This window comes from Argiope bruennichi, chromosome X2 (genome assembly GCF_947563725.1).
Source record: "Argiope bruennichi chromosome X2, qqArgBrue1.1, whole genome shotgun sequence".
Taxonomy (NCBI): domain Eukaryota; kingdom Metazoa; phylum Arthropoda; class Arachnida; order Araneae; family Araneidae; genus Argiope; species Argiope bruennichi.
In genome coordinates, this window is record NC_079163.1 from 31,878,964 (window position 1) to 31,894,983 (window position 16,020).

Below are 16,020 nucleotides of genomic sequence, written 5' to 3' on the forward strand. Positions count from 1 at the left end.
TAATTAAAACTGCTGCTTAGTCGTATCATTTTTCAAATTTATATCAAAACTTGAAGGATATTATCCGTTTTTTTTTTTTTTTTTTTGTTTTTTTGCATATTTTTGAGGAATTTATTTTATAACCTCACAAAAAAGTAAACCGCCTTCTATATGCATTCATTCTCCTGGCGCCATCTTTTGACAGAACTTTTTAAAACTTTAAATAAATACCTTTTTTTTTTATTTCATTTTTTTTTAGAAAACATTTAACTTGGATATATAAAATCGTGTAAAATGTTTTCAATAAAATTAAAGTTAAATAAACAAAATTAAGTTAATCAGACTTCAATTAAATTAATAAATTAAATATTAATTATTAATAAATTTTTGTTAATAATATTTAATAAAAATTTTTAAAGCCTGATTTAAATACAATTATATGAAACAAATATTTAAAAATAACATCCTTAAAAATATTGGTTTTTTAAAAAAAAAACCCTGGATTATGCATCTTTATTAATAACTGATAAAAGTGATTCATTAGTTTATCACATTTACCGGTTATTATTGATAATTACCTATTATTATTAATTTAAAAGAAATTATGTAATATTTAGGCAGTTGATTTTTCCAACAATGTGCCCCCTTTCTTTCTATAATTTGTAGTTTCTTTTATGTAGAAGGGAAGAATATCACTTACACATTCTGCCATTGTGCCGGCTATTAAAGTATTGTTTTCAAATTCTACCAGTACTGATGAAAGCAATTCTAAGAATACAGTAAACTGGCATATAAATAAATAACAATCGGATTCTATAGTTTCGTTATGGCTGCGGGTGAGGTAAGGGGAAATGTTTTATTTTTTAAAAATATATATGTAAGATGCGTTTGCATTTTATAACCATGAATACAATTAGTGTAGCTGTTCATCTTTGTATTGGTCTGAGGGAAATTTTTAGTGCATTCGATAACATTTAATTTGAATTTTTTTTGTTTTGTTAATATCACTAAATTTATATTTATTTCAATTAATACATAGAAGAACTTTCACTAGTGCACCTTAAAACTATTACTGTTTTTCTAAACATGACATTAAAAGTGCTATCTAGTTTGCTTTGAAATTGCGAAATAAAATCGAAACGATAATGTGTAACTGATTTATTATTGCTAAATATTTGTGAATAACTTAATAAAAACACCATTACATACAACTTCAATTTTATTGGGATATAAATTTTATTCTAATATAAAATAATATTTGATGTATGATGAAAATTGACTCTTTTCTCTTGCAGGAGGGTGAAATAATTTTCTGTTTAAGTATTTTGACAAAAAATGATACTAAAATTATTAAAAAAATATATATATATGTAGTTTACAACATTTTTCATATGACTATTCTTCATCTTTTTTTTAAATTTTAAAATCTATTTTCCAATTCTGAAAGATAAGATGCATACAATAATTCTTATATGATAGTACTCATTCAAGTATTAATATTTGCCTTTTTAGAATAAAATAAAATCCATGTTTAAGTTTGGATAATGTGAAAACAACAATATTCTTCTTCTTTAAGATTTAATCTATGGTCAAATATGTTAGTTGATCTCTGTTGTTATTACTTTTTTGTTATAATGTTCATTTAAGAGAATGATTGAACTGAAATTTGAAGTATAATATTTATTCATTTGTAAATTTGGGCCAAAGTGTTAGTAAAATTTTAATAAAATAATTTAAATAAAAATTGGTTCGATAGGTTTTTCTGAATTAGTTATGCTAATAATGCAAGTTCTGGATTGGAAATTGATTATTTACTGAACGTTATTATAGCTTCAGTAACCCACAATTTACAAAAACCTTTGGAGCTGTTATTCAAAATTTTTATATGGCTATGTTGGGACTATGAACCAGTATAATGTTGTATTCAAACAGAACTATTTAAACACTAATACTAATTGGCAACTATTTGCTATTATAGAAAATTTTAAGGTGCATTCAAGTGCCTCTTCTTGTATAATTTAGTGAATGCATTTTTAATATATATATTTTTTTTCCTTTGCAAGTTAAGACAAACTTCTGTTAATTTGTGCCTCTAGATAATTCTCGAAATTTGTCTCTTTTTGAAGTGCCTTGATTATGACCCCTTGTCAATGCATGTAATTGATAGTTAGTATAAATTTTAAGACCACATTTAAAATAAAATCCATGCAGTCTACAAAAGTTTCATCAAAATGTTTGAGAAATGAGCATCATACTTCTGTGACATAAAATAAGGTGAATTCTAAGAATAGGACATACTGTTCAGGTTTTTATGTGATGATGTGAGGTTGTTGATGATGATTTGTATTATAATGTCATGAAATTTCTTAATGAATTTTTAATTTTAGAATTTCCCCAAATGCCTTTTTTTGTATATAAATGTTTATATGAATCTTGATTGTAGCTGCGAAATTGGTTTCACAAAATTTAAATTGTGATATTATTTTGAACTAATATAAAATCATCCTGTATCCTCATTAATGTCGCTGTCTTATTACCTAAATCTTGTGTATTAAATGATTTAAAAAATTATGATTTTATATATTTACTTTTATGAAACATTCAGAGGACTCCAAGACCAATGAAGCCTTCTTTGGTTTTGGTAGGTTCTTATATGGTCCAAGGACTGAAGAAACAATCTAATTACAAAAACTCAGATACTTATTTGTCAGTAAATTCGTACTAAATAGTAAAATTTTAATGATGGACTATATTTTCAGCAAATTATCTGACATTTTAGATGTAAAATAGTCTGTCTAATATCAGTAATGAAGCATTAAATATTTCTAATTATTATTTTAATGGTTTAAATCTAAAATACATTTTATTTTACTACTAAGTGCATCTGTAAATATATTGAATTTGCCATAATATCATTCATTTTTATCAAGGAATATGCTTTTGAATAAATGAATTATAATTAATCTTCTTGAAACTATTATGCTAACAACAAGGATGTAAGTTATTATATAAAAAGGATATTTCTTTCTTAATTGTTGATAAAAAAAAGTAATATATTTTTTTAAATTTTTCATTCTGCGAATTTTAGAATTAACGTATAGATAAAATAACTTTTGCTTACACTTTTATTATAGTAAGTTTAATGAATCTACAAAAATTGAGCTGAAAACTGAAAGAAATAAGTATTTTTATTTTATCAATAAAAAGTTATTTTTATTAACTAAGTAATGCAGAGAAAATTAAATTCAAGGAAGGGAAAAGAGAGAGAGACTTGCGAGTTCTTTTTTTAAATTTTGAGTTAAGATATTATATAATAAACCATTTTTCTGTTGAAGAGTCATAAAGAAAATAGCTAGATTATTGTAAAATAGGGAAATATATGGTAGCAATAAGTGTGACTACTTTTAATCCTTAACTGGGGAGGTGAAATTTTAGGACTTAATTGGGGAGGTGCGGTCTACAAGACCGCATTTCATTTACACTCAAATTAAATTTTCTAATTAATGTATTAGTATGAAAAACTGCCAATATATTTTGCAGCTATTTTTCTTGATATATAGATATGTGTTAGAAATTTTTCAAAATATATTATCATTAAAAAAAAAATGTGTTGGAACATACATTTTCTTCTCAAATTACATGTTACAATTAATAATATTCTTGAAAACAATATTACTTTTTACTTTTTAAGTCATATTTATTTTTACAGTATATGAAGGTATATAGAAGACAATATAATATAAAATTCAACAATTATATAAAAAATAAAAAAATTGACAATGGGTAAAATTGGCCCTTTTTTTTTATCGGCTTGTGTGACTTTCGTAGAACGGTTTCTAGGGCATTTTAAGCATACGGGTTCAGAACTAGTAAAAAATTCAACCTATAAATTCTGTATATTTTCTTGGTGCATTAATATATTTTATAAATTTTTCAAAATACATTATCACTAGAAAAATTAGTTATGTTTGAACATACATATCAGAATGAGTTGAATGCAAACTTTCATCGAAAAACTCTTCTGTACAGTTATCCTTATCACTAAAATCACTTTCTGCTTCATTTAAAAGTGTCTGGAGCACTGCTTCATAATATGATCAGTAAATTGGATGATATTTCGGTGCCCAGGTTTTAGCGCCATCTGCTAAGCCTTGTTTATCACTGGGACACTAACAGGGAGGTGCAGTCTTAGAGACTGCACTTGAAGAAATAACTGAATTATTTGAAAAAGCATCCGCTGAAATCGGTTGAAAAAGTGCATATGTATTGAAGGTCACAAAACAGGAAGCTACAGGGTCAATCCATTAAATTGAGCTAAAAATAGAATAGGGGTGACCGAAAATCCTTCGCTAGCAGCCTCGCAGACCGCACGTCCCCAGTTAAGGGTTAAATGTTAAGATTTTACCTTTTATATATTTTGAAAGGAGAAGTTTCAAATAAAAAGCTTTACTAGCTTTTGAAGTCACAAATCGATATAATCATTATTTAAAAATCAGATCCATAAATAATTATTTTAAATGAAAAAGTTAAGAATGTTTCTATAAAAAACTGAACATAAACATGTCTCCAACACAAAGCCACTTAAAAGCTGTCTTTAATTTTAGAAAAAAATTGGAGAATGGTTACAATAGGAGGAGGTATTTATTTACCTTTGGCTCCATTTTTTTATAGGAATGCTTCTGTTTACCTTCAGGCTATTATTCTTATCGTTATCTTTTGTTGGTATTTTATTGTTTACAGGACTGAAATTTCATTTTTACTTCAAATTATTTAATAAGTAAAAAATACCCTATAAGAATTATTTTACTTTATTTTAATTGATGATACAACTTTATATTTTAATTAAAGATAGTTTATGAAATTTTATCACATTATCTTCTATTTTGCAGTGCATCTTTTTGTTTCCTTTAAAACTTGTCAAACTGTAAAAGATGGTAGCTGTTAGCGATTATCTCTCAATTATATTTTAAATGGACTTGTGAAATGGCTTAGCACTCCCCCCCCCCACAAATGGGCTTCTTTACAAGCACACTTTATGTTTTTGTATGTCTTACTAGTAGCATTTCCAAACTGTGGAGTAAAGTGTATTTTGATTCTTTTGTGCTTTATATTATTAATATGATTCCTTTGGTATTTTAATCATTCTGAAAAGATTGGAGAGGAAGGGAGATAGGTTTCAGTATCTTTGGTGGCAATTGATATTGAACTTAAGATTTTAAATGTACATTTGAGATTAATATCTGTGAATTCCAGAATGATGTTGTGGATTTTATAGTTTTAAGATCATCTAAGGATGAGAGATTTTGAATTTGATAATAATTTAATTGATAACTTCTTTATAATCATAGGCTATCTACAGTTGCAAGAAGACAAGAAATGGAATTGTGATGTACTATTCTTTTTTCAAACTTGTCAAATTATAATCAGACTTTTTAAGTAAGACAGGGAATTAGAATATTGCATATTCTTTTTGGTTAGTTCCAGACAATTTGTAGGATAATACATTTAAGGTAAATATACTTAATTAGATAGAATGGAGAAAAATTTATCATCACTGGAGTCAAAATTCATCATTATTTGAGCAGAAAAAAAAAAATTTTTATGTTATGTCCAAAAGAGAAAGAAAGAAAATTTGTTTTATCTTTAGGGTTTATATTTCTTTCTTGTCATTTGGTTACAATTTAGATTTTGAATCTTTTTCTAATGAGGAAAAGAAAAAATTAATTAATTAAAACTAAAGATTCATTATTCACTCTTATTATAGATATAAAACTGGTAATTAAGAATGAAATTGTTGATTATATATTTTATGTTTAATAGTATTGAAAATAAGATATCCAAATAAAGAAGTTTTTGAAAAAAATGTATAATAACAAAATAATATATATATATATATATATATATATTCCTTTTCATCACAATTTTTTTTTTATGTTAAATAGAATATCAATCTTTGAAATTATAATGATATATTACAAGTAACAAATTAAAGAGAGGCACTTTGTTGGGGGGAAGGGAAGAGATGCAGCAGAAAGACAGGCAATTGTTACTATAACCATATTTATTCCTATTTTATTTTCTCTCTATTTATTTACCATAAGTTATAGATGTCCATTATTTTGATATTGACAGTACTGATGTTTTTTAATTTTATGCAATGAAGGCAATATTGTATTATTAATGAAATAGTGAATTGCAATATGTTTTTGCTTCTTCTTTTCTATATTTTTTCAAATATAAAATTTTAGTCTGTTATATATTAAACTTATTTAAAAATACTTTACTTAATGAGAATTTTGTAGAAACTTTGATTTCATATATTTAAGTATCTCTCTATGAAGAGTTATATCTTAAGGAAAATGTGCAAAAATTTTTGAATTGATTGTTGTTGACTTTATGTCTGGTTTTTCCAAATAACTTTATATTTTTTACAGTTTTTTAAATGAAGAGTTTTAACATTTTGAATGAAATTTTAATTAAAGATAAAATTTACTGACACAAACAGTTTCAAAAAAGGGTTAGTTTTTAAATTTCACTAGCATTTACATAATTGGTTAATTTTTAACATTTTCCTAAATGGTTAGCAAAATTACAAATTTTCTTGAATTCTTTCCTGAAACTTGATAGTGAATTTATAAGATAAATTGCTCCCTTTATATAAAAACCAAAAAAATTATTTATTATAGAAAAATCATTGAATTTTTTAGAGTGAAATAGAAATTTCAATTAGAAGCATATCAATACAATAATGAGCAGTGAAATAATATATTTTGTTTTATCGAATTAATTTTTCAATTTGCTTTAGAATATATGTTTCTATGATTTTAAGTACTTTTTCATATGAATTACATTCTTTCTGAGAAGAGTCTGATGAAATTTATTAATGATTTATTATAATGCATTTAAAACTATATAGAGATGAAATATGCAAATTATTTATAACAAAAGCATTAGATAGGTTTTATTTTTTTATTATTTATTTAAATGTTTCTTTAAGAAAAAATTCATTGTCATAAACGTGGTTTTCTGGCTCTTAATTTGTTTGCTATAATTTTAGTACATTGTTTGTACATATAAGCAAGTTAATGTGATTTTTTGCTTGATTTAATGAGGTTCTTCAAATGTAGTATCTCTATTGGAATTTTTAATTTTGGTACTTGATGTTCATAAGAGCACTTTATTTCAAATAAGAAAAGTGTATTTGTTTTGTAATTAAGAAATTAAGGCTATTTATCTCACTGCATTCATTATTATTCCAAGTTTTATTATAAGTTCCAATGAATTTATTGATGTCAGATACAATGAAAAAATATATGAAAAGTCAAAATTTCTGTTGAGGAAGAAAAATTATCTAGAAAAAATTCTTTCTTGTTTGTTCTTTTCAAATTTGTTTTTATTATTATATTGTTTGATATTTTGGTATATGTAAATATTTTAGTATTTATATACTTAGTATTTTAAAATAAGAGGGAAAACTCTTATATATAACATTTTTCTGATTTTGAAGTGATACTATTTGAATTTTTATCATAGAATGACAGAAATTGACATTGTAATTCAGAGTAATAATATGTAAAATAAGTTAGATTTTATTATTTAATATTTAATTTTTTGTTAGATTGTAGAATTTCTTCTCTCTGTACATAGATTAAAGAAATCTAATTTGTGACTATGTTAGGACATATGGCAAGTTATTTTTGATAAATCAGTTCCATTCTTTTCAATTTATTTGTCTGCCGAGTCATTGTCAAACTGGTTAGGAAGGCAGTTAAGTTAATGTTAACGTCTTTAAATGGGATCTATCTTAAATGTTTAATGGTATATTCAAAGCAATAATATATTTAAATGAGGTGTGAATAAATTAAAATTCTGGTATATAGTTATTTTAATTTCTAGTTTAGTTCCAACCTGAAGTTGCGAAATGAAAACTGCATAACACCATTACATAAGTTTTTATTGTTGGCAAGTTCAAATTATTTTATTGCTATTATTTCAAAATGTGAAGGGACATATAAATTGACTTATAATATTTTAGGATATATAAATAATTTTAAAATATATTAAATGGCATCTTAAAACCAAAAATTATCTCAAAACAAATTCTTTAATTATTAAAAATTCAAGTAATGGTTTTTCTTTATTGAAATGAAATAAAACTGAGAGTAAATTCTTTCATACTGGAATTTATTTAAATTTAGACTCATAAAAAAAATCAACAAAAAATACATTACTGTATTGAATATATTGGTATATCCATGAAAATATTGTTGTGCAAGTATCTTTATTAATTTCAGAAATAGTTTAGAATTTCTGATTTGTAATTTCTGAAAATAAAAGCATGCTTTCTTCATGAGAATTGAAAATTTTCTCTTGAAACCTGACCTAATATTAAAATTTTGGACCAGTTTTTATAATGTAGTATAGAATTTAAAAGCTTGTTTAAATCATATACTATTCTAAAATATTTTTTTTGTAGTTAATGAGCAAAAAGTTTGAAAAACTTTTATTTTAATTTACTTCAAACTCTTGAAGAGCTTATTGATTGCATGTTCATATTGTGATTCTAATGCTAATGGATTTAGGAGTAAAATAACCAATTTCTCCATTTCCCATCAATTCCTCCATTTCTAGTACTTTACAAAATTAATACTATTCAGTCTACTTTTATAGCTTTGTTAGAAACTAATGTTTGGACTATACATATTTAGAATTCTAGTAACTGAAACATAATCTGAAGAAGAAAAATAAACTAATAACAACAACAGTAAATAATGTTGATAAATGCTTTCTTAATAATAAAAAGTTCCCTTTCATTCATTCCTTCATGTTTCCTGTATTAAGTTAGCTTTAATAAAAAGTATGCACTGTTGATTTTTTTTATTTAATTCTGAAATGCAAATATCTTCTTTATCAATATTTATTCTTAAGTCTGTAACAGCTACTAAAGAACATAATTTTTCTTCTAGGGTGCAAATGCTTTGACCATGAGAGAGAAAGCTCTTTTAAAATCTCAATTAAATAAGCAACATGTTACTATTCATCCTGGATATGCACCAATATCAGAAATTTATTTACATAAAACTGGTTTACGAGGAAGGAAGGGAATGCTGTTCTATGCCTTAGTGGTACTTCTTTTTACAGTTGCTCTTATTAATTTAGCTGTAAGTATTTTCCTGACAAGTTGCTTTATACATTTTTCTTTGTTTGTATTAATTGACAGAATGTTATGACTTTTCTTTGATTATTGCAGTCAATTGAACTTGTCATACAAGGAAAATAAATTACAAAAACTATGTTTAGAATTTTTGTGTATATTTTAATAATGTTTATATCTAAATGGCTCTTTCTTAAATTGGCATATTCCTTGTAATTAATGCTAATCATTATTTTATAACTTTGTTAATGAAATTTGTTTTTTCAAAAGTCTTAATTTATCAAATATATTATTTTTCATTTATTAATATTTAAGTTATGTCATTGAAAATAAAACAAATCAGTGGGTCTTCAGAAATTTTTTAAATATTTACCTTAATAATAAACTTTGAAGAGTTATTAATCTAAATTAATTATTATAGCATCAATAACTGTCAGAAGAAGAGTTATTATCAAAAAAGTTATTGATTATTATAACATCTGTAACTGTTTACATTTGTTCTATGAAAGTTAATTTTTAGGCCTTACCTTTGTATAAAAATGAATGTTTGAATCCTTTTTTAGGTAATCGTCGTATTGCTAAGTGTTTTGCGAATTGGATATGGAATGGAAAGCATGGAATTTATGACTGGTGGAAGGTTGTTACGATTTCTTAATCATGCTGATATGGGAACTGTTATTCCGGATTCTGGAGTTATTGGTGGATTTTTAGAGAGTGATCTACCAATAACTGGAGATAATCAACCTGTAATTATTATTTATTATTTTTTATTAGCTTTTATAACTGTTTGTATTATTGATAGCAGAGTAACATGGACAGCTTAATTTTTTTTATTGATAAAAGAATTCTAAAGAAATTAGAGAAAAAAAGATTAAATGTCTAATTAAAAAATAGTCTCTGTGTATAAATTATGTTTTTTTTTTTTTTTTGAAACTTAATGTTGTTTATGAACAAAAACTTGGTTAGTTGAATTATGATTACAAATAACGTCTTATGCTAATAATCATGCAAAGTGACAGAATTATAGTTATTGTATAAATATCCTTTCAGAGTTTTGAAAAGTAATTGAAAATTTAGTTACTTAATGCACAATAATTTATTTATGAAAAGTATTTTTCATTTACTTTTGGCCTTTTTAATATTGTTCATTATTTTTAAGCCTTTTTCATCATTTAGGTCATTTTTCGCACAACATCTGCATTGAATTTCGGAAAATATGGTCCTAGCATGGAAATCCATCATGATCATACACTGATTTCTGGTGTAGAAGAATTTCTACTTCAAAGTCCATCGTCTGGAAAAAATATTTTTTCAACAGAATACAAAGATTTCAAACTACCTACGGGTGTTTCACATTTGAGTGTGAAAGAAGCACATATTTCGAGGGTAATTAAAAAAATAATTTTATCTTTTCTTACATTAACACTTAAAACTGATTATTAAAATTACTTACTAGGTATTAAAAGTAAGTTTACTAGTAAATTACTACTAGTTATTAAAAGTAAAACTGATCAGAACTAATAAACATTCTGTATTTGTTTTTTATTTTGTTGTATATTGTGTTGTGCTTTCTTCTATTCGCTGAAGGAAATTGGGGCTACTATAGACGAAATGATAAAGCATCTACTTAATTGTTTGAGAGTTAAAAAATGGCGGTTTATAAAATAAATGCCAGTGTTCGTGTAGATTTTGCTGACTGAACAAATCTCGGCTGTTTTAATTTTTTCCTATTGTGAAGATTTGGTAAAAGTTAAATGAATGCATGATTTTTTAAATACGTGATTAAATGATTACGTGGATATGAATGTTTAAATGAATGCATGATTTTTCAATAATAGTCCCCTTTGGAACTTTGACACATTAACTAAACACATTAGATAATTATTGAAATTATTAGTAATTGAAACATTAGAAATTGACTTGGTAGTCAAATTCTGATTTTTTTTTCTTTTCTGTTTCTATTTTTTTACACCTTTGCATTGTAATTATGAAATTTATGCATTAGTTTTTATGTGTCCTAAACACTGATATATAAAGTTTTAAGAAGTTTATATCTTCAAGAGATATTTATTCTTAATCGTAATATGTTCTAATTTCAATTTCCTTGATTTTCATTTAACTTTCTGTACTATTATTTAAATTTTAATTCAGTTATTGGTCTTATGTCAGCATCATATTTTGCATAATCTAATCGATTAATATGAATATCTTTGTATCGTTTCATGTTTCAAAAGAGCTGTATTTAAACCTTTGTAGACATTTTCTGTTGTCTGTGAAGTTTCATTAAGTTATATATTTTTTATTAGATAGTGAGCAAGAAAAATGAATCTCTTGAAATATCATCACCATATCAAATAATGTTGAAAGGAAATGAAGGATTATATATGGCAGGAAAAGAAATAATTTGGATTACTGGTCTTGATTTATATCTGAAGAGTGTGGTATGTGTAAAGAAATTTCCCTCTCTCTCTCTCTCTTTCTTTTGTTAGATTCTTTGCTATATTTTTTATCAAATTATGCAATATGGTATAGTTAACTTATTTACTATCTTTAAGAAATAATTTTCTGTAGTTTATGACAATGTTTTACAAACGTTATTTATATTCTTATTAAGATATCCTTGACTGAATCTTGATATTGAAATACATATCTCACGAATAAAATAGGTACTTATTTACTTATCATCGTATTTATTGCTAATTCATTTGATAAAACTTTACATTATACCTTTTAAATATGCATTCAGTATTAATTAAAGACGTAAAATAAATGTAATATAGTTTTTAAGCTGTGCTAATTTTGTTTTGCTTTGTAAAAAGTAGGGGTTTAAATTTTTTTCTCTTCATATTTCAAACATTTAATCTGGCATTTTTTCTGTGGTGTTATATAATCCCAGTCTAAGGATTAAAATCCGCTTTTTATTGATGACATTATACGGTGCAATTTAATTACATAGCATTCAAAACGAAAAAACTGTTCAAATTGCCTTTTTCTATAAAAGCTGTAGTTCAGATTTTTCATGGTTTCAAAAATTGCTATGCCTATGTCTATTGAAATTTAATATGCTCTGTTATATAGTTTTGTAACTCATAAAATATACCCTTAAATTATGATGTGTTTGTTAAAAAATCTAATTTGTGTGTAGTATATCATTATATAAAAGTAATGTATATTTTGTTTTTCATTTCTAAAAATCTTTTCTGTGAATAATTAACAAAAATTGTTTCAGAATCAAAGTATTATTCTTGATGGAGCAAAAGGTGTAATGGTTTCCACGGATAAATTGCCTTTTGCTGCTGAAACCCAAGACAGTGCTCCTCGTTGGTACAAGTTATGTGTCTGTATGCCTAGTGGACGTGTTTTTCGAATTCCTGTGAGGGAACATGGTTACGGTTGTAATGATGTTAGATTTCCTGAAAGCATAAATCCTTGTTCTTAGATTTTCTTTAGATCTGAAACAATGCGAGAATAGCTTTCCTATGTATGAAACTGTTTTATGAATTTCATGATTTTTGTAAAATGAATATGTGTTAGATATTTTTTTTCATTTTAAAGAATGTTCTTATTACTTGTGAAAAAGGAAATATTCCTTAAATTTTTTAAAGCATTTACTGTATCACGACAGTTATTTATTTTTTTGTTATATTTCATTTATATAAAAGGTTTTTTGCTGTGCAATATGAAATTTTCATAGTTAAGGTTAATTATATTTGATTATATTTTTATTTCTGTTGATTGGACTTTACAGAATATTTTTAGAGCATGGCTGTGAAAGATAAAAAGAATGTTTTATGGTTTTACTTTTCGTAAATCAACATATTTTTTAAATATGTTTCTAATTATTTGCATATGATGAAACAAGAGCAACTGTTATGAAAGTTATTACATTCATATATTCTTTGACGTAGCCAAATGAATTAAGTGCCAATTAATTATCTGTTCATTTTATCGATATTTCGATATGGGTATCATTCATAATTCAGAATTTTTATCAATCCAATTTATGTTTTTCTTGTGATATGTTATGCACTTTCTTTCATTCTTCTATTTTAAAGAATGAATTCTGTCTTATTGCTCCTGCCGCTTTTTCTTATTATTTTTTGTGCATTTTCACAAACTTTTGAGAAGCAGTTAACAAGAATTTTCGCAAGGTATAGATTTTTTTTTAATTTCATTCTTTTGAAATTATGAAATAGTTCTAATTATTATTAATGTAACAATTCACTTAAATATTTCATTTTAATATAAAATAAAAAAATTAATATAATTTAATATAATCAGATTTTTTTATTATTTTTAAATTTATAATTGGCAATAGAAGATCTGAATTCTTTTTTAAATTGGTATTTAGTTGTAAAAACTCAGAACTGTATGTATAGTGTTTTTTTTTCTGCCGTTTAACACTACAAAGATTAGGATTTCCATTGACCCTAATCTTTGGAATGTATGTTCATCTTTGTTCAATTATTTACATTTTTGTTTTTTAGTTCGTAATATACACAAAAAGTGATCACTTTTCAAAAATTAATTATGGATTTGTAAATTTCCCTTTGACCGAATAACTTAGAAGGAACATTAGGAGAGATCTGTTTAAATGCTAGTTCTTTATATTGGTGTCTAATAGCACTTTTAAAGTATTATATTGAATCTCACTTAAGCTTATACCATAGTAATACTGCTGTTTTGAAGCTTTTCACTTATACAAGCAGTATTCTTTTAAGAAAATAAATGTATTCCTTTCATAAGGATTTAGTCAATTTATGAGTGGGGAATGCAGAATGTAACAAAATGCTGGCATGAAGTTAATTTATATGACTGTAATACCAACTCTAATTAGTGACTTTCTCTGATAATTGTCTGTGTAATTCAAATTTTTACTTTAAACCGTAATTTGCAGGTAAAACAGCAATGCACGTGAAAATTGTCTGTTTAAAACTTAATCCCTTGTGAGAAATAGATAATTTGTTGAATTTCTAATAAAAATAAATATTTATTAAAGGCTGAGTTAAGTTTTAACAACTCTCTGAGAAAAAATAGTGGATTGTGAATGAACGATCACTGGGCAATTAACTGTTCATTTGTTATGTTTCTTTAGGAAAACGGTTGCCATTGGTCCTAATCTCGGATACATATGTGTGCCTTTGTTGAACTTTTCGCATCATTGTCAGATGTTTATATGCAAAAATCACGAAACTTCTTTCGACATATTTTTGAGATATTTTACTCTTTAGAGTGTTTCTTAAAATCTATTTGACATCGTGGGAGAATTCAAATTTTAATCAGTAAATTATCTAGATAAAAGCATATCAATTATCAAATAGTGCATTTGTCTCTGAAATTTTAATACTTTATGCTATTATTGATATTTTTTTCTATTGTACTGACTTTTTTCTGTGTTTCTCTAAAAGTTTAAAGCAAAGTTCTAAATAGGATTGAATTATATAAAATAATAATCATGATATTTATACTTTACTTCCATTTGTAAAACATTAGAAAATATTTTCAGGTCTTTTTGAAAATCAACTGTGACGCCAATCAGATAGGGAGGGATTAATATTAATAATAAAAAGATTTGCATATTTTATTTTCAGCCGCCTTTTGCGAATAAAAATAAAATTTTACCCTTTTAGAGCGATATTTTATTTCTTTTAGTTTGTTTACTAAAAATTATATTGCATTTATATCCTTTTGGTTTTTGTTAAGTTTTTTTACTGCATATAAGAAGAATTTTTTAAATGAAGGTTTGCACTTCAAAATCTAATGAATTGGAAACTAATAAATAACAAATTTATATCGATTTTTATTAAATATGTGCATTTACTAATCATTGAAACTGAATGTTATAAAAATTCACTCATTATTATTGGCTTTTAAAAGAACTTTGTGATAAGGAGTTTATTTCGTTAAATTTGTTAAGGAAAGTACTAAGAGTCGTTACGAAATGTTTTATCTTCTGGAGAAAATCAAATGTTCTGCGGTTTGAACAGTTTCATAGTTTTGTTTAAGAAAATTCTTCACTTTTTAGGTTCAATTAGTTTATCTTATTTTTTTTGATGTACTTAAAAAGATTTTCATAGTATTTATATAGACATTATTTTATAAATTTATACTGTTTTAAAATAAGTTGCATTTTTATTTGTGTAAAACTGTTTCAAATATCCAATCGTTTATTGATCATTCATATTGTGTTGCTTTTGTGTTAATTTTATGTGTTCGTGTGCATCGCTAGAAATCGCATCGTTTTTTTTTTTTTTTTTTTTTTTTTTCATTTAAAAATTAAATTACATAATTGAAGTTTCAGGGCGCAGCTAGAATTGGTACATGACAAACATCAATAAATTTAAATTTGAATTACCGTAATAATGATAAAGAAAATGTGCCTTGTTGAAATATTGAGTTTTTATGTCACATATGATTAATATTAAAAGTAAAATAATGGAGAGATTTACTTCGATTCTGGTATATTCCATTCTATAAACAGTGAATAGTTTAGGGGTGTTTTAAAGTATGTTCCATATCAATAACACAACAATAAACATAGACTTGTACAACTTTGTAATAAAACATTTTGTTAATAAATAAAATGTAATTATCAAGTATAAAGGATATTCTAACAATTTAAAGAAAATATTTTTTGCTTTTATGCACTAGAAATTCATTATTCATTAACCTTGACCGTCTTTCCTTTTATGTATTATGAGTCAATTAATCATACCAGTATGAAAAATTTGAGCATGGTTGATGAAAAGTTGAAGAAAATTGAATTTAGTTAATTGTTATTATACTGATTTTTATTAAGATATATATTTTCACCGCTCTGTAGCTTCTAACCTAGTCTGTGTCTTGTGTTCGGTAAAAAATTTTACTCTGGATATCCCATCAAGTTT

The 16,020-nt window shown here is 25.0% G+C and overlaps 1 protein-coding gene across 1 annotated transcript; it reads left to right on the forward strand.

Annotated features, from left to right (window-relative positions):
• The first annotated feature begins 726 nt into the window (after positions 1 to 726).
• Positions 727 to 15,399, forward strand: LOC129960803 (beta-sarcoglycan-like). Its single transcript, XM_056074455.1, has 6 exons — positions 727 to 820; positions 8,946 to 9,140; positions 9,697 to 9,879; positions 10,310 to 10,519; positions 11,440 to 11,574; positions 12,363 to 15,399. The coding sequence occupies exons 1-6, from the start codon at positions 806 to 808 to the stop codon at positions 12,570 to 12,572; spliced, it is 948 nt and encodes a 315-aa protein (XP_055930430.1). The 5' UTR covers positions 727 to 805; the 3' UTR covers positions 12,573 to 15,399.
• The last annotated feature ends 621 nt before the right edge of the window (positions 15,400 to 16,020 follow it).

Excerpts from the sequence above, each read along its gene's own strand:
- LOC129960803 (XM_056074455.1), top strand. Across the intron at positions 10,520-11,439 it reads AAGAAGCACATATTTCGAGG|ATAGTGAGCAAGAAAAATGA; the intron begins GTAATTAAAAAA and ends ATTTTTTATTAG. Across the intron at positions 11,575-12,362 it reads ATTTATATCTGAAGAGTGTG|AATCAAAGTATTATTCTTGA; the intron begins GTATGTGTAAAG and ends AAATTGTTTCAG.